This window comes from Hyperolius riggenbachi, chromosome 10 (genome assembly GCF_040937935.1).
Source record: "Hyperolius riggenbachi isolate aHypRig1 chromosome 10, aHypRig1.pri, whole genome shotgun sequence".
NCBI lineage: Eukaryota > Metazoa > Chordata > Amphibia > Anura > Hyperoliidae > Hyperolius > Hyperolius riggenbachi.
Window position 1 is genome coordinate 253,744,367 of NC_090655.1, and position 22,071 is coordinate 253,766,437.

Here is a 22,071-nt window from a genome sequence, read left to right on the forward strand (position 1 = left end):
CGCCGAGTTTTCCGGTGGAGGATAGACCAGCAGACACTAGCTACGACTAGCAGTATGTAGCAGTGCATATTTTTGAATGTTAATGAGCCGGGCAGCGGGGGGCGAGTCAAGTCCAGAGCGGCACACAGCTCCACCAATGGCTAGATAGAGATGGTTTGACGGAGGCGGTAGGCGGAGCTGTACAGAGGGTACAGCTCCGCCTACCGCTGCCGTCATACAATCTCTATCTAGTGATGGCGCTGTGTGCCGCTCTGGACTGGACTCGCCCCCCGCTGCCCGGCTCATTAACATTCAAAAATATGCACTGCTGCATACTGCTAGTCGTAGCTAGTGTCTGCTGGTCTCTCCTCCACCGGACATCTCGGCGAATCACGTGTGAGAGATGCCGGGCAGAGAGACAAGCAGCGGCAGCTAAGGGGAGAAGGAAGCTTCCGTAATGTAGCGGACTCCGTTCCAGCCAGAAGCGGTGATTGATTGTTGCAAAGCTCAGAAGTTAAAGCTACTGCCTATACTCCTTCCGCTCGCAATTCCCAATATCCGACCACCAGTGGCTATGTATAGTATACATAGCCACTGGTGGTCGGATATTGGGAATTGCGAGCGGAAGGAGTATAGGCAGTAGCTTTAACTTCTGAGCTTTGCAACAATCAATCACCGCTTCTGGCTGACTACACAGGGAGGGGGGGCTACCTATACTATAGGGGGCAGTAGGTCATCAGGACCACCAGTGGCTACCTATACTGGAGGGGGGGGGGGTCACATGGCTACCTATACTGTGTGTGTGTGTGTGTGTGTGTGTGTGTGTAAGATGGGGGAGGGGGGTTTGGTTGAGATGCTGTTGGTCGGGGCAGCTGGTGATGGTGGGCCTAGGGCGGTAAAAAGTAGAAATCTGGCCCTGGCAATACGCTGCACATTGTTAACTGCGCCCAGCGTCCTCACAGAAGGCCCCACCTGCATACATGTGCAATTTAGTGCTAAAGCTTGCTTTGAAAAAAAAAATCGTGAAAAAATCGAAATCGCAATTTCTGAGTGAAAAATCGCAATTTCAATTCTTCCCTAAAATCGTGCAGCCCTATATCCAGGAAACTAACATGGGAAGATGAAAAGTTGAGAGTTATTGTGGTATTCTGAGAAGTTTTTGTGGAATTTGATTACCGTATTTTTCGCCATATAAGACGCTCCGGCATATAAGACGCACCCAGATTTAGAGGGCAAAAATCAGGAAAAAAAGAAAAAAAACTAAACCTAGGTGTGTCTATGATGCAGGGGTGTCTTAAGGATTTTTAACCCCCCCCCCCCTTTCCAGTTACATTACATACTATTACACCACATAAGGGGACAGTGTTATGATTGGTTGTTCCCATGTTGCCTGCCTATGTTCCTCTATGTGGTCAGTGTAGTGATTGGCTGTTCCTGTGTCCCCCTGTGCTGGTCCTGTGCTGTGTCTCCCTGTGCCTGCTGTGTCCCCCTGTGCTGGTCCTGTGCTGTGTCCCCCTGTGCCTGCTGTGTCTCCCTGTGCTCTGTCTCCCTGTGCCTGCTGTGTCCCCCTGTGCTGTGTCTCCCTGTGCCTGCTGTGTTCCCATGTTCTGCCTGCCATGTCCCCCTGTTGTGCCAGTGTCCCCCTGTTGTGGCAGCGTCCCCTGTGCCTGTGGCCCCCTGTTGTCCGCGTGTCCTCCAGTGTCGGTGTCCCCCTGTTGTGCCTGCAGCCCCCTGTGTCAGTGTCCCCCTGTTGTGGCAGTTTCCCCCTGTTGTGCCAGTGTCCCCCTGTTGTGCCAGTGTCCCCCTGTGGCAGTGTCCCCTGTGCCTGCGGCCCCCTGTTGTCCGTGTGTCCTCCAGTGCCGGTGTCCCCCTGTGCAGGCAGCGTGAGTACACATACATTACCTGCTCCTGCCGCCGCGCTCCTGGCTCCCCGATCCTCTTCTTCCATCTACCGCTGCCCGCTGCTTGCCCCGCCGAACATCGCTGGCCGGTCTTAGCCGCAGGGATACGCTATCAGCACACCACGTGCCGGGGTCACGTATGCCGCCGAACAACGCTGGCCGGTCCTAATTAGCTGCGCAGGGATACGCTATCAGCGTGCGCCGGGTCACACATGCGTATGCGTGACCCCGGCGCACGTGGTGTGCTGATAGTGTATCCCTGCGCGGCTAATTAGGACCGGCCAGCATTGTTTGGCGGCATGCGTGACCCCGGCACGTGGTGTGCTGATAGCGTATCCCTTAGACCGGCCAGCGATGTTCGGCGGGGGCAGCAGCGGGCAGCGGTAGATGGAAGAAGAGGATCAGGGAGCCAGGACTGGAGCCAGGAGCGCGGCGGCAGGAGCAGGTAATGTATACTGCTTCCCTGTGCACCTCTGCATCCCGAAATCCGTACCTTCGCCTCATAAGACGCACCCACTTTTCCCCCAACATTTTGGGGAAGAAAAAGTGTGTCTTATACGGCGAAAAATACGGTAATTCTTCCTGTGATGCTGTCCAAATGAATAGGATATCGTCTATAAATCTGAAGTAAGCCCATGGTTTAATTTCACAAGTTGAAAGGAAGTTTTCCTCCAATCTGGCCATAGATAAATTTGCATACTGGGAAAATGTAAACTGCAGCCATTCTTACACTGTTAATGGTCGGGTTCTCAGACTTTGCACAGTTGGTCATTGGGATTAATATTCAGAAAAGTGGGTGGAGCCTACAAAAGCCAATCAAAATGTACCTATTGATTTTTAAGGAGAATATTTACATTGCTGCCATTCTTGCACTGTTAATGGCACAAGCCTCAAACCTGGTACAGTTGGTCATTGGGTGACTGGGGTTCAAATTCAGAAAAGGGGGTGGAGCCACGCCAATCAGATTTGTTTCATTTCAATGTAAATTATTGATGCCAAGGACCGCAAAGCTCACAAACTAGTTATTGAGTGTTTGTGTGTCAGGATTAGAAAAAGTGGGTGGAGCCAACACTAGCCAAATACATACCCAGGCAACGCCGGGCGACAGCTAGTATATATAATACATGCACACACACTCATGCCTTACCCTCATACACATGTGCCTTACACTCATTTAATGTTGGGGGGAGGGGGGGCTGCACACAGTATTTTTTTCTATGGTTGCATTCATTTGCATAATTATGCATATATTCTCTACACAGATTGCGCACTTGATTTATGTAATGACAATATTTATGCTCTCGCATTTTATATCCTCCAAGAGTTAGTCGGTTGAGCAGTGTGACATTATGCAGTTATTTGTGACTAGTTAAAAGTCCGCCCATTTAAAAACAGACACTAGGCCACAGCTGTGACTTCCCCCCCCAACACCCCACGTGCAATGGCTGCAACGCGCCCACATGACTTGTACACGCATGCCACAACATGTGCAGGATGCCGAGGGCACACGCACGTCTCCCTGCACCTGTCCTCTGCTGTCCCAAGTACGTCCACGTGCTGTGCATGCGCGCACTCCTCCCTTCACCTGTCCTCTGCTATCCCAAGTACGTCCACATGCTGTACATGCGCATGCGCCTCCCTGCACCTGTCCTCTGCTGTCCCAAGTGCGTCCACGTGCTGTGCATGCGCGCACTCCTCCCTGCACCTGTCCTCTGCTGTCCCAAGTGCGTCCACGTGCTGTGCATGCGCGCACTCCTCCCTGCACCTGTCCTCTGCTGTCCCAAGTACGTCCACGTGCTGTGCATGCGCGCACTCCTCCCTTCACCTGTCCTCTGCTATCCCAAGTACGTCCACATGCTGTACATGCGCATGCGCCTCCCTGCACCTGTCCTCTGCTGTCCCAAGTGCGTCCACGTGCTGTGCATGTGCGCACTCCTCCCTTCACCTGTCCTCTGCTATCCCAAGTACGTCCACGAGCTGTACATGCGCGCACGCCTCCCTGCACCTGTCCTCTGCTGTCCCAAGTACGTCCACGTGCTGTGCATGTGCGTGTGCCTCCCTGCACCTGTCCTCTGTTGTCCCAAGTACGTCCACTTGCTGTGCATGCACGCACTCCTCCCTGCACCTGTCCTCTGCTGTCCAAAGTATGTCCATGTGCTGTGCATGCGCACACGCCTTGCTGCACCTGTCCTCTGCTGTCAAAAGCGTGTCCACATGCTGTGCATGCGTGCACGCATCCCTGCACCTGTACTTTGCTTTCCCAAGCACGTCCACATGCTGTGCATGCGTGCATGCCTCCCTGCACCTGTCCTCTGCTGTCCCAAGCACGTCCACGTGCTGTGCATGTGCGCACGCCTCCCTGCACCTGTCCTCTGCTGTCCCAAGCACGTCCACGTGCTGTGCATGCGCGCACGCCTCCCTGCACCTGTCCTCTGCTGTCCCAGGCACTTCCACGTGCTGTGCATGCGCGCATGCCTCCCTGCACCTGTCTGCTGCTGTTCTAAGCACGTCCATATGCTGTGCGTGCGCGCTAGGCAAAACTCAGGGACACGGGGGCTTTATTAAATAGGATACTGATTATATACCCCACCATTATGTTTCAGTTTGTTTCATTGTTTTTAATAATTCATGGTTTAATAAATGATTGCATCTATTGATTAATCTCAGTTTGGTGCAGTGATGGGAGGCTCAGCTCTTTTTTTAGGATTGACGTGTAATTTTTACACCGTTCTGCACATTCTGGGTATAATTAAACAGCTGAATCGCTATAGTGGATGGTGCTTGTCCATTGTGCATGTGGTTGTTTATGCTGGTGCTGATCTGGCTATATCAAATGGATGAGCTCCGACTGGATATCTCCACGTATAAAACTATGAGAGACTGTTGCCTTTTGATTGTTTTGGAGACATGGCTGGACCCCTCCATACCAGTTGAGCTTGCAGGTCACATGCTTCACCGTGCTGATCGAACGCATGATTCTGGCAAGAAAACAGGTGGAGGTCTATGTGTTTATATCAATAATGCTTGGTGCACTAACGTAACCATAATCAACAAGTCTTGTTTACCTGATGTGGAATATCTAATGCTGAGATGTCGACCTTTTTACCTACCCAGGGAACATACAGTTATTATAATTATGGCAGTGTACATTCCACCTCATGCCAATACTAAGTCAGCAAATGAACAACTGTTTGATGTTATTAGTAAGCAACATAACTCACACCCTGATGCAATTTTCATCATTGCTGGAGATTTTAACCAAGCAAATCTTAAGAAGGTATTTCCCAGATTTTATCAGCATGTGGACTGTAAAACCAGAGGAGAAAACACCTTGGATCATGTCTATACAAACATAAAAGGTGCCTATAAGATCACCCCACGCCCCCCACTGGGACAGTCTGACCATCTATCTTTGTTTCTTATTCCCGCATACAAAGCCATTATCAACACTGCTAAACCAATTAGCAAGTCTGTTAAAGTCTGGCCTGAGACTGCTGTCTCTCAGCTCCAAGATTGCTTTGAAAATACAGATTGGGATATTTTCTTTCATGAAACAGACCTGGAGACGAGTACTTCCTCTGTATTGTCATATGTTAATTTCTGTGTGGACACCATCACTGTCAACAAAAGAATTACGGTTTACCCAAATCATAAACCATGGATAACAAAAGAACTCAAGGAACTTCTAAAGAATAGAAACAAAGCTTTTAAAATACAGGACAAAGAAGCAAATTCTTAAGCCAGAGCAAGTCTGAAAAAAGGCATACGAAATGCAAAACTTAAATACAAACAAAGGATTAAGGAAAACTTTGAAAATGACTCAAAACCAAAGAGGATGTGGCAAAGCATTCAACTATTCACAGATTACAAAAAGAAGAACAGCACTCAATATACAATGGACAATAACATCCCCAGCCTAGCAGAGGAACTTAACAACTTCTTTGCTAGATTTGAAGAAGACAACAATCGGCCTCCAGTCAACTTTGGGCCCACTGCAGACTCACAGCCTTTAATCCTTCACATACATGAAGTGCAGCAAGCACTCACAAATCTCAACACCAGGAAAGCTGCAGGTCCTGATGGTGTGCAAGGACGTGTGCTCCAGGCCTGTGCTGGTCAACTAGCGAAAGTTTTTACAGAAATATTCAACCTCTCTCTGTTCTTGGGTGTAGTCCCATCATGCCTTAAATCTACAACCATTGCGCCAGTCCCAAAAAATCCTAGGATAACCTGTCTTAATGATTATCGACCTGTTGCTCTAACCCCTGTCATCGCCAAGTGCTTTGAACGACTGGTAGCCACACACATCAAGGCATCCATCCCAGCAAATCTAGATCAACACCAGTTTGCTTACCGAACAAATAGATCGACTGAGGATGCCATCTGTGTAGCTCTCCATGCTGCCCTCTCACACCTGCAAAAGCCCAACTCCTATGTTAGGATGCTCTTTGTTGACTACAGCTCAGCATTTAACACCATTGTACCTAGCCAGCTGACCAACAAACTCCATGCACTAGGTCTTGCTCCCTCCATATGTACTTGGTTATTGGACTTCCTTACTAATCGCCCTCAAACTGTCAGACTAAGAAAACGGACATCCTCCACCCTTACCCTGAGCACTGGCGTGCCACAGGGCTGTGTATTAAGCCCTCTCCTCTATGCACTTTTCACCCATGACTGCCAGCCTATCCATACCTCAAACATAATTGTTAAGTTTGCAGATGATACGACTGTCATTAGGCTTATATCAGACAATGAGGAAGCTGCATACAGAGAAGAAGTTAGGAACCTGACTGCATGGTGCGACATTAACAACCTGTTATTAAATACAAAGAAGACCAAAGAAATTATTCTGGACTTAAGGACCACCAAAAAGACCATTCACCTACCGCTAATGATCAATGCAGAGGCTGTGGAGAGAGTTTCCAGCTTCAAATTTTTGGGAGTCACCATCGCAGAGAACCTGTCCTGGGCTGACAATGCTTTAGCTCTAACTGGCAAAGCACAACAACGCCTCTACTTTCTGAGAAAACTAAGGAGCGCTAACCTCCCACAGAAGCTGCAGGTTAATTTCTACAGATGCACTATAGAAAGCGTTCTGACTAATTGCATGACGGCCCTGTACAACAGCTGCACGAAGGCTTCTAGAGAAGCCCTGCAGCGGGTTGTTAAAACAGCAGAAGCCATTATTGGCACTGAACTACCATCACTGGAACTTTTGTATAATACTCGCAGCGTGAGAAGGGCCAAAAACATTATCAAGGACAACACTCACCCTGGAAATGCCTTGTTTGAGCTCCTTCCATCAGGTAAACGTTTTAGATCAATCCGCACACACACAAACAGACTGAAAGACAGCTTTTTCCCATCCGCCATAAACTTGATGAACTCTGAATCCTCTCTGAAATAATTAACACTGTGTACAAATTGTTTAAACATCTGTAATACCTGGCATACTTGTATAATTTCTTCTCTTCCTTGTTACTGTCACTATGTTCCCTATATGCACCGTAGGGTTGTCATGAAAAGTAATTTTGTTGTGTTACGCAATGACAATAAAGTGAATTGAATTGAATTGAAGGGGATGCTTAATACTGGGGCACGTATGGCTACTTCTACTTGGGGGGAGGGGCAACCTACTTAAAGGGAACTAAGCACCTCATTTATAAAAATATATATGTGTGTGTGTGGGGGGGGGGGGTGTCAGCGTTACCCAGGGGGGCTGCTCCATATCCCCATATCCATGAAGGTGTCCATCTTGCAGATGTCACTGCTGCACAGCGTCAGAATGTAGAGTGGTGCATGTTGGGAGATGTAGAGACATTGACTACTTCTCCCAGCATGCAGCAGTGATCAGCAATGTGCTGGACTCTTGGCCACTAAACTGCGGCCATGTGGCAACAATATCTGCAAGATGAACACATTCATGGAGACAAAGGAGAACCCACAAGGAGGAATAATTTATAAACCTCCCGTAGTGGAAGATTTGTTTTAAATATTTTTATAAGTAAGGTTTCCTTTAATACTGGGGCTACATCTGCTACCTACATCGGTGGGACTGGAGGGGGGGGGGGGGGCACTTTGCACTCTCCGCCTCTAGTGCTGGGGAACCTTGTCCCGGCCCTGCACATAGCTGACTGGAGAGATGAGAAAGGTTTTTGAGAGATCATGTGACATTATTGTTGGTCTTTCTATACAGAGTTTTCCTCCAGTAAAGTCTGGTGATCATGTGACCATCACAGTACCCCAATTTCAACACCTGATATCTAACAGACACAAGCAGAAGATTCTGGAAATCACCAGAAAGATGATGGAGCTGCTAACAGGAGTGGTGAGTGGTATTGGGAATGGGGCATTATCCAGTAACAGCAAGGGGTGTGTCTGGGTGGTGACTGTATCATTGTATGTGTCAGGTTCCTATAAGGTGTCAGGATGCCACTGTTTATCTCTCCATGGAGGAGTGTCAGTATATAGAAGGACACAGGGACCTCCACAAGGACACCATGATAGAGAATCAGCCGCCCCTCACATCTCCAGGTAAGAGGAGACTTTCTAAAGAAGAGTGCAGACCTAGATCCCCTCCATCATTTCATAAACATATGGAGACAATGTACAGGTGAAAGTCCATTTATTTCAGTAATTTAACTTAAAAGGTGAAACTAATATAGGAAATAGGAACCCTTTGCAGGTGTTTTGGATTAGTTTGGATTATTTAGCTGATTAGAGTCTGACACTTTGAGCATTTTCTCAATATTCTAATGGTCTGAGATTTTAATTTTAGGGCTTTCATAAGCTGTAAGCCATAATCATCAAAATTATAACAAATAAAGGCTTGAAACATGTTGCTTTGCATATAATGCGTCTATTGCATATATTATTTTCACCTTTTAAGTTGAATAACTAAAATTAAATGGAGTTTTGCGCAAAATTCTAATTTTTCAAGTTTTTCAGCTGTATTCAGTCAGTGTGTGTGTTTCCTGCAGATGGATCCAGTAACAGAAACCCACCAGAGAGATGTACAGGTCCTCTTTATTCCCAGGATTGCCAAGAAGAAGATCCCACCATCCCCCACCATTATCAGGTAGGTGGGGCTGAGGGTCCCCAGAGACTCCAAACTGTGTGACATTGTTTCCTCCTGTGTATGCTGTTATCTGTGTTCACATTATACATCATCTCTCACTTTGTGCACTTAGGGGGGAGAACTTATACATGGAAGTGCTGTGGTTAAAGAGGAAGAAGAGACGTATGTGAGGAGTGATCAGCAGTCTATGGAGGAGGGTGACATGATGAGGACAAGTAAAGAGGAAGAAGAGACATATGTGAGGAGTGACCAGCAGTCTATGGAGGAGGGTGACATGATGAGGACAAGTAAAGAGGAAGAAGAGACATATGTGAGGAGTGATCAGCAGTTAGTGGAGGAGGGTGACATGATGAGGACAAGTAAAGAGGAAGAAGAAGAGACATATGTGAGGAGTGATCAGCAGTCTATGGTGGAGGGTGACATGATGGGGACAAGTAAAGAGGAAGAAGAAGAGACATATGTGAGGAGTGATCAGCAGTCTATGGTGGAGGGTGACATGATGAGGACTATTAAAGAGGAGGAAGAGGAGACATATGTGAGGAGTGATCAGCAGTCTATGGAGGAGAGTAACATGATGAGGACAAGTAAAGAGGAGGACACTGTTACAGAGGGCAGAACAGGTGAGTAATCAGCAGTAAATGTAGAATAAATGTGTATCTGTATTGCTGCTAAGACATTGCTCACTGACTGGCCATATTAGGGGTTATGATATGTGCTCATGTTAGACTTTTGCCATCTATAACTATCAGTACTTGGTGACAGCATACTAACAATAGCAGTACAGACACCCTGAGGAAGAGAAAGGTCTCTATTCTCTCACACTGGGCTGCCCTCTTTTCCTATGAGACTTCAGCAGTGGCCTTTTGCTAGTGTCAGCAGCATTGATCGAACTAATAAAGTGTTACATTTCTGCTAATTTGTTACCTGAGAGTGTCACCTGAGATTGTCACACAAAGTGTTTCACATCACTGGTGATTTTGTAGTGCGGTGTTAGGCCCATTGAACAAAGTAGAGGAAAAGTCTGTCACTGTCACTTTTAATGATCCAAAGGAACAAGCATTGTGGTGAATGCACATCAAAGGCATGAACGACTACAATGAGCGATCATGAGAAGTACTTATCCCATCTGGGCGGTTCTGTGTGCGGGGGGGGGGGGGGGGGGGGAGACTTGAACTGCTGCACTGGAAGTTGTGTTTTCGAGCAAAACGCACTTAATGGCTGCCCCCAGCACCACTCATTGTGCAACTTTTGACCTCAGAAGAAGCTAGGTGTCACCCTGGGAGATGGTGTTAGTCCGTCACCCACTGGTGCCCCCTGTCTACACCCCCTCAGCACACAGAACCACCCAGATGAGATAAGTACTTTTCATCATTGCTCATGATTGCTTGTTCCTTCAGATCATTACAAGTGACAGTGCCAGACTTTTCCTCTACTTTGTTTGTTCATTGGGACTGGTCTCTGTAGTCTTGAGCACATCGCCAGGTCCTGTAGCATACATTATGCAGCATTGTGACACTTGATTAACCAATATGTCCAGTATCCGAGTGCCTACCTGTTCTCTTGTTTACACCCAGTGTTAGGCCCACACTGCACAAGCAGCATGTTTTGTGACCGCAGTGTATTTTAAAAATTAAAGGGACACTTAAGTTTGAGAAAAAAATGAGTTTTACTCACCTGGAGGTTCTACCAGCCCCCTGCAGCCATCCTGTGCCTTCGCAGTCTCGCTCGGATTCTCCTGTCCCCACCGGCAGCTACTTTCACTTTCGGGACAGAGGTGACAGGCCTGGCTACGCGTTTGCTTCTTCGCGTTCCTGACCAGTCAGGTGAGAATGCGAAGAAGCAGACGCGTGGCCAGGCCTGTCGCGTCTGTCGCTGAAAGTGAAAGCAGCTGCCGGCGGAGGACAGGAGGATCTGAGCGAGACTGCGTGGGCACAGGGCAGCTGCAGGGTCTCTGAGGAAGCAAGCATAGCTTGCGAAACGGTTGTGAGGCCGCCATTGTTTGTAGCTGTATCTGTCTCTGGTGGGATGTAATAAATTGGTGGTGTGCTTTGCAAACTCATCTGGTGCCCAGAAATCTCTTCTTCCTATGTGTGATGTGACTGCTTCATCCGGAGGCACAGTGAGTTATCACATACCCCCCAGAAGGTCTGCCTATGATCGTGTGCTGATCTGACCTTTCTTCTACTTAACTGGACAGCTGCAGGGGGCTGGTAGAAGCCCCAGGTGAGTAAAACTTTCGTCCCTTTAAGCAGGTATTTGCCAGATATTTAAAGCCTCTGCTACAGTGGCTGCAAATAACAATTTTAGGCAGGTAAACACAGTGCTAAATAATACAACTACGAGACAGGTAGTCATTTTCTAAAGTGCATTTATAAGTCTATTCCAATACACATGAAAACCCACTTCTTAATATACTGATATAGTATCCAAACACAATGTTCCGGGTTGCGTTTCCACTTAAGTAAATGCGCTTGATAGTCCTCATTCATTGACCTTAAAGGCTTTGACTGTAGCGGGAGTGACAGTGTCCATTAAAATTAGCCTGCATTAATATCTTATATCGCACAGCAGTGTTCTCCCCAGGGCCATTTAAGTGGGCGGGCCGCCCGGCTGGTTTCAGACCCCGCCCAGCTGTCAATCACCCACCCAGCTGCAAAAAAACCCAGGCAGGAGCGCTCCATTGCCTGCTAGCAATCAGCGTCCAGCTCTCGCACAATAGGGAGAGCTGACGCTGTACACTGCAGGAGCTGAGGAGCGCTTCTCTGCCTGTCACCTCACGCTGTCTGGTCTAGTGGAGCAGGGATTGGCTGGGCGGGTTGTAAGGGGCGGCACTATGCATCTAGCTGGAAACTCTGCTCCGTCTCTGCCTCCCGCCCTCCAATGAAACAGGCATTATTTTATGCTGGCAGCTCTCTGGCCAATGGAAAGAGAGGCAGCCAAGCAAGCACGCCCACACATCTTTCTCAGCAGCCTGCAGAAGTTATGCAAGGAGAGAGACCATGTGCGTTCGTTCTGCAAACGGACAGTCAGTCAGAAGCGAGTCCTTCATTCACCATCCCCGCAGACAGCAGATAACAATGCCGTTCAGATAAGGAGCTGCTGGTCTAATCAGCTAGAAGAGGTGATATAACTTCAGAGCTCAGACGTTTGCTTTTCTTTTATGTTCAGTTCGGGGGAGGATCGAGCATTACAGGGCATGTAGAGTGACAGGGTGTTTCCGAGGCAGCCTCCTCTGCACTCAGCTCTTTTCTGCTCCGGAGTCCCAAACGTAAAGTTTAAAAAAAAAAAAGCAATCTTCTCTCCTGCTGCGTCTGTTATCTACCCCCCAGCTTGCATCCTGTCAGTAATGCTCCACCTCCCCCTTCAACAATCACTCTGCATGAACAAAGTGGACCTGAACTCTTGCATAGAAGGAAAACAGTGAAATGTACCCTGCATGTATTTATAGAGCCTGGCCTGTCTAATTACCCCTCTTGTCTAATCACAATTTGTAGTTTTTTTTCCCTGTGTCACCTGACTGCTATAGCAGATAAACTATTTTGAAAGCACAGGAGGTTAACAATGTCTGCTTCCTTGAAAGGAGGAAGTAGAAACAGTGCAGATTTATTGTAGAATTTGTATCAGCTGTAACAATGAAATGTCTTCCATTAAAATGTATTATATTGTTGCTTATCTTTTAGAGAAGAGAGAAAGTTCTGAGTGCTGGTCTGCTTTAAAGGAACCTGAGCACCATAATCTGAAATACTTTCCCCCTAATGCTAGGTACACACGATTAAATTTTCTGACAGATTTACTGTCAGATGGACTATTTCCAACATGTCCAAGTAAACGGAAAATCGATTGAAAATCAGATTAAACATGTTGGAAATAGTCCATCCGACAGTAAATCTGTCAGAAAATTGCATCGTGTGTACCTAGCAGGTACATCGGCTCGTCTCCTCATCCTCCCCCTATGCTGTAAGCAGAGTTGCACTTGTCCTGCACTTCGCCGTCGCACGCCACCCGGCTACTTTTTCATGCCACCCGGCTGGAAAAAAATCCTGGGGAGAACACTGCACAGAGTTCCTTCCGCTACATACGTCACATAAGTAACAATCTTACCGACCTCCGCTGCAGCAAGGAGCAAGGTTTGAAGCACATGGGCGTCCCCACTTGCTCCCAGGGATGAGCAGAAACCGCCAGTGCGAATTTACGCATCGTAGTTCGCATCTACACATCGTAGTTCGTAGGTGAAGTTTCAAAACTACGCTTACAAATGTACGCGTAGCGAAGTACCACTACGCGTAGCTTACAGGGCTGTGGAGTCAGAGTCGTGGAGACGGGGCAATTTTGGGTGCCTGGAGTCGGGGAAACAAATGCACCGACTCCTAATGAATTTAAACTGTAAAATAGAAAATATGATAAAATGTTCTATTTCTCTGATAATAGTCATTATAAATAATTTATACATACAGTAATAGCTGTGCTCAGTCCACAAAAATGAAATAAACCAATCAAAATTAGTTACTTGCGCTGCTTCAATAAAGCAGTCCCCGTATTTTTAAAGTCAAATATACAGATCTGATTGTGACTGTATATATGATGTGTACACAGGAATCTCTTATATATACTAAATAACATCTATGCTGTAAGTATAAAGCCTGATGTGTAGCCGTGCCACTAATAGAGATGGTCAATGAGATGGAAATAATTCTGCGTTGATTCTGATTTTTGCAAATGTACATAAATCAACTGCGGCAGTACAGTTGATTTGATTGCTCATGAAATCAAATAATTTGATATGTTGTTAAAATTTGGTTTGGTGACTACGAATTAAATGGTACCTGAGAAATATGAAAAGTTTTATACATACCTGGGGCTTCTTCCAGCCCCCTTCAGGCTAATCAGTCCCTTGCTGTCCTCCTCCTCCACCACCTGGATCTTCTGCTATGAGTCCCGGTAATTCAGCCAGTCAGCGCAGTCCGGCCGTGTGCCGCTTCCACAGCCAGGAGCGTTCTGCACCTGCGCAATAGTGCTGCGCAGGTGGCCATTCTAACAAAACTTAATTTGAAAAATATAGACCCAAAATGCAGTTTTAAATAAAGCCTCTGTGTAAAATATTTTGAGGAATGCTGTGCCACTGCCCGGTAGGCCTGAAAGATAAATCGAATTTAAACCGAAATCGCGATCACCAACATCACAATTTTGGAATCGTCAAAGTGAGAATTATCGTGATCACATAATTTCCACATGGGGGAAGTTTAAAGAAATGGCTTCAAACCTCCCCAAAGTCCCGGCGTGTGCGGCCCGCAGCGTTGGACATACCTTCCGTACAAGTCCAACGCTGTCCGTCCTCTATCATCCTCTGCCGGCTCTTGTGCTTGGCAAAACTCCGGGTTCCTCTATGTCACATGACATACAGGAAGTATTCCGTGCATTAGAAGCCTGCAGGAGCCGAAGTGGATAGATGAGCATCGCTGGACTCGTGCTTGAAGCTATGTCCAGAACTGATGCAGCTTTGAGGACAGAGGAGGCACAGAGGTACACAGAGCGGACACAGAGACAGTGCGGGCACAGAGGGAGACACAGGAGACACAGAGGGGGCACACAGAGAGACAAAGAGAGAAACAGAGCGGGCACAGAGACCCAGAGGAGGCATAAAGAGGCAAAGGGGGCTCATTGATCCTACAGGTTTACTCTTCACTACACACGACATAGGTTCATCATGCATCCATGAGGACAATTATCCGCTATTTCCCTTTCTCCCACTCACAAATACTAGTTATCCACATAGCCCACTAGATGGCACAAAACACTAATGGCTTGAATATCATCTGTTGGAATGTGAGAGGCTTAAATGACTCTATTAAACGCTCTACGGCCCTAACTTATATAAATAAGAAGAAACCTGACATCCTAACCCTGATTGAGACACATATCACAGGCAGCAAGTCTAAGACCATAGAGAGGCACTGGGTGGGCAAGGCATATCACTCAGAGTTCTCTCAATATTCCAGAGGGATCTCTGTGCTTATTAGGAAATCCATCCCCTTCTCCCCTCACTCTGTTAAGATTGACCAATATGGCAGGTATGTTTTTTTACACGGTCTATTATACAACAAACTCATATCCTTGTTGGCCTTTTATATTCCACCTCCATATTCCTCGCTACTCCTTAAAGAAGGCCTACGCTTCATATCCGCATTGCCCCTATGCCCTAATATTTGGATGGGCGATTTCAATATGGTCTGTAATCCGGCCATAGACAGATTTCCTGCTGGAACAAATAAAATAACAGCCTTTGCACACCTTATGAACGAGATGTCTCTCGTTGATGCTTGGCGCAGTGCCCACCCGGTGTCTCAACAATTTTCATGCTTCTCCGCCACGCATAACACCCTGTCCAGATTGGACCACTTCTTTGTTTCTAGAAACTTGATGCCTGTGATCTTGTCCGTTGAATTCTTTCCTCGCATTGTCTCTGATCACTCCCCAATTAGTATGACAATCCTTTGGGATGACACCCCTACACAACTTATCTGGAAGTTTAACCCCTTCTGGCTCTCCCTGTTTGCATCAGAGGACTGGCTAGTGGACAAGCTGACATTCTTTTTTCAGACTCACAAAGATGAAAAAGACAGGGCACTTGTCTGGAACTCCTTTAAACCATACTTACGTGGTCTCCTCATTAGTGCCGTATCACACCATAAAAGAGAGACCAACAAATCTATACACGATCTCCAGTCACAAATTCCGATACTAGAACAAGCATACCTGTCGGACCCCTCTGGTGCGAATGAGAGTGCCTGGAAGGGGGCGCAATCCCAACTTACCCGTTCACTAAAAGAAAAGGCCCAGGCCAAAGCCTTTTTTTACAAACAAACCTTTTACGAACAGGGCGAAAAGACAGGCACACTATTGGCCAGAATGGCCAAAGGTAGGAACTCTACAAGTGTCATTAGCAGTATCAAAGACACGAACTCTACTTTAATTACAGGCCCAGTTCTCATTAACAAAAGATTTGCCTCATACTTCCAGGACTTATACACAGCCAAATCCACTTTCTCTCGTGAGGAGGCCGAGATTTTCCTGTCCGAGATCTCCCTTCCCCGCCTTTCCCCAGAACAGGCCGAGCTACTAGATGCCCCTATCAGCTTGGATGAACTTGAATCAGCCATTCACTCGCTGCCCAATAAAAAAAGCTCCTGGACTTGATGGTATTCCCGGTGAAGTCCTTAAAAGATTCTCAAAGATTATCTCATCCCCTCTGCTCCAAACCCTTCAATTTGCATTTGAGCAGGGCTCCCTCCCCGAATCCATGCGCACTGCTCTCATAGTTCTGATACCCAAACCTGGAAAAGATTTAACACTATGCGATTCTTACCGTCCGATCTCTTTACTCCCAACAGATGTCAAGATTTTAGCTAAAATCTTGGCTCTACGACTAAGCCAAGTCATACTATCTCTCATACATAACGACCAAACAGGCTTTATGCCCGGCAAGAAAACCTCACTTAACATCAGAAGGTTGTTTGCTAACTTGCAAGCTAACCACTACAACAGTGGTAGTAGAGTTATTATTTCCCTCGATGCTGCCAAAGCATTTGATGCTGTGGAATGGCCTTTTCTACTTGCAACACTTTCCAGGTTTGGGTTCGGTGAAAATTTTTATCAGAAATGCAAATTCTATATAATGACCCTAGGGCCCAAATATGTACTAACTCTAACATTTCAGACCCCTTCCCAATAGGTAGAGGCACCAGGCAGGGCTGTCCCCTCTCCCCCCTGTTATATGCACTCTCAGCTAAACCTCTCGCCTGTAAAATCCGCGCAGACCCACGGATTACTGGCTTAAAAATCGGCACCATTGAGGAAAAAATCAGCCAATATGCCGATGACACGATCCTATACCTTGCAGATCCCCAGGCATCCCTCACCACAGCCTTTGAGTTCATTACAGAAATGGGCGAATACTCAGGCCTGTCAATCAATTGGAGTAAATCCGTAATCCTCCCTCTGGATGATTTGAGAATCTCGGCCTCCTCACTACCATGTCCTCTTCAGGTAGTTACTTCATTTAAATATTTGGGGGTGACGGTCCGGGCCTCCCCGTCCTGCTATTACGAGGACAATGTAGCACATCTAATTTCTCTTACCCAAAATAAACTGACCTCCTGGACAAAATTGCCCCTTTCAGTTATGGGTCGGATAAACTTAATCAAAATGGTCCTTATGCCCAAAATTCTCTATATTCTCCATAACTCACCTGTACATATTCCAATACGTTTTTTTAACAAAATTAGATCCCTAATATTATCGATAGTGTGGAACAGATCTAGGGCCAAACTTAGACACGCAATACTACAGTGTCCCACATCATTGGGCGGGGTAGCCCTGCCGTCCCCCCTTCTATACTATATTGCTTCCCAACTAGAACATCTAGCGCACTGGTTTATAACAAATTCCCTGCAACCCCCAGACCTACTGGGATTCTCCGCCACTGAGTGCAATATGAACCTCCCATTCGCACTCCTTAAAAACACTCTTACCACCCACTCCCAAACTAATACCATTTTAGTACAGGCCTCTAAAATATGGCGAATGGCCAACAGACTGATGTCCATCTCTATATGGGAATACTACACACCACTATGGCAAAATCCCAACCTCCCTGAGCTACTTAAACTTAGCCACACCTTTTGCTGGGCTGAAGCCGGCATACATTACATGGGTCAGATAATTACAAACTCAACTTTACGCACATACGCTGACCTACAAGCTTGTTACTCATTATCCCCACATTTTCAGTTCATGCACTTACAACTACAACATGCACTACACTCGCAATTCCCCAATGGTCTCCCACAACTTGAGAATTCAACTCTCATGGAATTTCTCAAGGAAGGCCCAATACCTCATCACATTGGCATTCTATATAATGCACTAAATGAACACACTGCTGCGGCAGTTATGGAGAAATCCAGGGACAAATGGCTGCAATGTGATATACAGATAGAGGACGAGGAATGGGAAGATTGTTTGCTTGCCACCCGCCTAGTATCCCCTTGCATTAACCTGCCTGGCGTTCTATTAAGATCGCCAGGCAGGCTGCGGGAGGGGTTTTTTTTAATTAAAAAAAAACTATTTCATGCAGCCAACTGAAAGTTGGCTGCATGAAAGCCCACTAGAGGGCGCTCCGGAGGCGTTCTTCCGATCGCCTCCGGCGCCCAGAATAAACAAGGAAGGCCGCAATGAGCGGCCTTCCTTGTTTTGCTTACATCGTCACCATAGCGACGAGCGGAGTGATGTCATCGACGTCAGCCGACGTCCTGACGTCAGCCGCCTCCGATCCAGCCCTTAGCGCTGGCCGGAACTTTTTGTTCCGGCTACGCTGGGCTCAGGCGGCTGGGGGGACCCTCTTTTGCCGCTGCTCGCGGCGGATCGCCGCAGAGCGGCGGCGATCAGGCAGCACACGCGGCTGGCAAAGTGCCGGCTGCGTGTGCTGCTTTTTATTTGAGCCAAATCGGCCCAGCAGAGCCTGAGCGGCAGGCTCCGGCGGTACTGGACGAGCTGAGCTCGTCCAGACCACCCAGCAGGTTAAAGACCGCCTGACCCAACTATATATAATTCACCAAAGCTACCTTGTCCCCAAACAGATCTCCAAGTACTCCACCAACACCTCTAATACATGCCCCAAATGCTCTCTACCAAATCCCACCTTTTTACATTTGATATGGCTCTGTCCTCCAATCGCCATCCTGTGGAAGCAAGTGGTAGACTTTATTCATGATACCATGGGATCTCCAGCCACTTTAGACGTTAAATGTTGTATCTTAAACATATATGACGAAGATATGAATAAATTTGACAAGTACTTTTTACTTGAAACTCTGTTTGCGCTTAAACTATGCATTGCTTTTAGATGGTTGTCCCCTACCTGCCCCACCTTTGGGGAATGGAAAACTAAAGTTAAAAACTCGCTTCCTCTTAAGAGACTGGTATACCAGCACAGGGGATGCCCGACTAAATTTAATAAAATATGGGACAGGTGGCTGGACAAAAGTATTTAAGTTGCTTTACAGTTATTTATAAGCTGTCAACTGGCCTGTCTCTCTTCTCCTCCTCCTTTACATATGATCTCCACCCTCCCTTATCCAATACCCCCCCTTCCCCCCCCTCCCTCCCTTATTGGGCCTCTCCTCTCTCCAACTGATGTATGCTTTGTCCTTTCTACCTCTACAACTCTTCTCCAGTGTTTTAACAATGCCATGGAACTCATAGATAAACCCTCGTGGATATGTTACTTATTAGCTATGCTTCAAGATGAGCTGTATGATGTCTATTGTACTCTGTCTTTTACGGTTTTGTACTACAATTCTGGCAATGTATCATTATCTTTTGCATTCTCTACATATTTAATATGTACACTCTGTACTACCCTTTCTTTTATACTCAATAAACCTTTTGGTCGATGAAAAAAAAAGAGGCAAAGGGGGCACAAAGTGATACAGGGGGACAGAGGGGGAACAAAGCTTGATTTGAAGGAAATCATGAATCGAATCGAAATCGCAATTTCAGACAGAAATCGCTCAATTCAATTTTTTCCTAAAATCGTTCAGGCCTACTGCCCGGGTTTATGGACAGTTTTGACACCTTTTTAATAGCAATTGTTGCTGTAAATATGCCCTGAAGGTTTTTGAAGTTCACCTGCCAGTAAAGGCAATGCAGTCCCCCGCGCACCATGTGGTTTGTGAACATTTGCGGAAACGTTTGTGAATAGTCCCTGAACGTTCATTCGCGATGTTTGTCCATCACTAGTTGGGAGATGTATGCTGTGCCCATTGCAGTGACAGGAATCAGACGTGACATAGGTAGCCATGACAACAATGGAAAGTAACAGCACATGTTACATCACATCCGCTGTGACTGTCCTCCTGTTATGCTGGGAATACACGGTTGGGTTTTGCGGTGATTAGATGGTTTGATAGATCATTTCCGACATGTCCGATCTCCCTTTCCATTCTTTTGCCGCTGGATTCCTGATAGAAGTGAATGGAAAAATATAAGAAAAACGAGCGGAAGATAAGAGAATCCGCTGCAGAATTGAGCGGCAAAAACGATTGAGAGGAGAATCGAGAGCCAGAAGCGAACTGCGTATTCCCAGCATAATGGTGAAGCAGAACTCCTAGGAGTGTGTAAGGGGCTAAACAGGACCAAAAAGCCCTCTCACTAAAATGCTACGCTAAACAGAAACTTACCTTCTCAAAACAGAAGATATTTGTAATTATTCAGGTTGAATTGAGCATTTCAGCTATCCCACAATGCACCACTACTGAATATGCAAATCATCTATTTGTTGACCCTGAAAGCTGAAACAAGCTGACACATCATTGCATTCCAGCAGTTCTGGAGGTGTGTTTAGCTTTCATGGACAACAAAGGGACAATTTGCATGTTCAGCAGTGGTGCATTGTCGGAGACATCATACGCTGACACTAACATGAAAAATAGTAAAAGCCTTCTGTTTTGGGAAGGCAAATTTATGTTCCAGGTCAAATGTGAACCAGCCTAAGAGCTTCTTATGGCAGAACCTGTGTCACATGATGACAAAACATAATAAGGTTTTCTTTCAAGAGGATAGAAAGCCCGGCATTCACAAGCATGTAAAAGGGTGTCACACAGGTACAGAGGAGAGGTTTGTTACAAAGGTGGAGGGGGTTTCCCAAGTTTTGCAGGGGGAGGTCCAGTGATTTCTAGTCACGCTCTTTCCCCTCCCCCACTGATCTCCTGTCCAATAGGAACTGCAGTGTGCAGCAGTTTGGTTCCTTATTAGACAGACGGATGGGAGGAGAGATATGGCTATACTGGATATCATGGAGTATATATGGATGTATTTACACAGCTACAGAAGTATTCGTGGTTTGGAGTCTCCATGATGTAAATAATTCCTCTACCTCGCAGCTCCTATAATTTATGTTGTGTAATGTCACAATATCTTTATTTGCACAAATGGGAACAAGATTTTGCACAATGGTAATAAGAATGTGTAAGTGACACCACATTGTTCTACTAACATAACACAGATTTCTTGCTATAAGTACATATAGGTCTGTTGTCACAAGAGTAACACATTGCTTCCATTGTCTCATCAATCTGTACAATCTACTGCTTGTCAATGTGTGGCCAATGCTTTATATGTAGGGAGGTCAATGAGATGCAAATAACTCTGTACTTGTATGCAAATGTCATGCAAATTGTATGCAGCTAATCACATTTCCCAGGTAATTCATTTCATTGTCCAAATTCCAAGATACAGAAATTTTGCATGCAAAACAAAGTTATTGTCATGTGATTGGCCGCCTGTAATGAGCACAACCTTCTGCAGTTCTCTGTCAGGCTGATGACTAGCGATGGTCAGTGACATGCCAATAACTCTGAGATGGTGCAAATTATATACAAGTTACACGGATGCTGCATCTGGCCCATTTCCAATCTGCATCATCTTTGCATCATTTTGGAATTATCAGCAGCTCACTGACCCTCCCTAATGATAATTGTTCCTCCCCTCAGAATTCTCTAACAGGAAGTGATGATGTTTCTCTATTTGCAGCGCGGAGTCCCGGCATCAGGAACCTCTCAGAGACTCGTCTCTCTGTATCCACAGACTGTACAACGGATGATGATGTCACTGGACAAGAGTCGCCTGCAGATATCCTGTTTACCCCAAATATTCCCCCAGACTCCCCTCACCTGTCTAACCCTGAGGGGGCCCATACCCAGCACAGCTCTCCCCCTGCTAGAGGGACTTATTCTTGTTCCACATATGGGAAAGGTTTTGTACAGAAATCACATCTTGACAGTCTTGAGAGATCTCACACTGGTGAGAAGCCCTATTCATGTGCTGAGTGTGGGAAATGTTTTGGGCGGAAAGGACACCTTGTCATACATGAGAGAACTCACACTGGTGAGAAGCCCTATTCATGTGCTGAGTGTGGGAAATGTTTTGGAGGGAAAGGAAGCCTTGTCAAACATGAGAGATCTCACACTGGTGAGAAGCCCTATTCATGTGCTGAGTGTGGGAAATGTTTTGGAGAGAAAGGAAACCTTGTTATACATAAGAGAACTCACACTG

At 46.4% G+C, this 22,071-nt stretch overlaps 2 protein-coding genes across 2 annotated transcripts in view; both read left to right on the forward strand.

Annotated features, from left to right (window-relative positions):
- Window positions 1–5,016: 5,016 nt before the first annotated feature.
- On the forward strand, window positions 5,017–9,531 carry LOC137537104 (uncharacterized). The gene is made up of 6 exons (XM_068259242.1): window positions 5,017–5,157; window positions 8,080–8,211; window positions 8,294–8,417; window positions 8,864–8,961; window positions 9,074–9,254; window positions 9,527–9,531. Exons 1-6 carry the CDS (start codon window positions 5,017–5,019, stop codon window positions 9,529–9,531), a joined length of 681 nt encoding a protein of 226 aa, XP_068115343.1.
- A 1-nt stretch (window position 9,532) lies between these two features.
- The window catches only part of LOC137537105 (gastrula zinc finger protein XlCGF17.1-like), a 13,126-nt gene continuing 587 nt past the window's right edge, over window positions 9,533–22,071 (forward strand). Inside the window, exons 1-2 of the mRNA XM_068259243.1 lie at window positions 9,533–9,581; window positions 21,550–22,071. The exon at window positions 21,550–22,071 is cut by the window's right edge and continues 587 nt beyond it. Coding sequence (XP_068115344.1) covers window positions 9,533–9,581; window positions 21,550–22,071 — 571 coding nt within the window. The remainder of the gene's footprint in view (window positions 9,582–21,549) is intronic.

Coding starts and splice junctions, on each gene's coding strand:
- LOC137537104 (XM_068259242.1), top strand. CDS start 5,017: ATGGCAGTGTACATTCCACCTCATGCCAATACTAAGTCAGCAAATGAA. Junction 8,418..8,863: donor GCCGCCCCTCACATCTCCAG/GTAAGAGGAGAC, acceptor TGTTTCCTGCAG/ATGGATCCAGTAACAGAAAC. Junction 8,962..9,073: donor CCATCCCCCACCATTATCAG/GTAGGTGGGGCT, acceptor TTGTGCACTTAG/GGGGGAGAACTTATACATGG.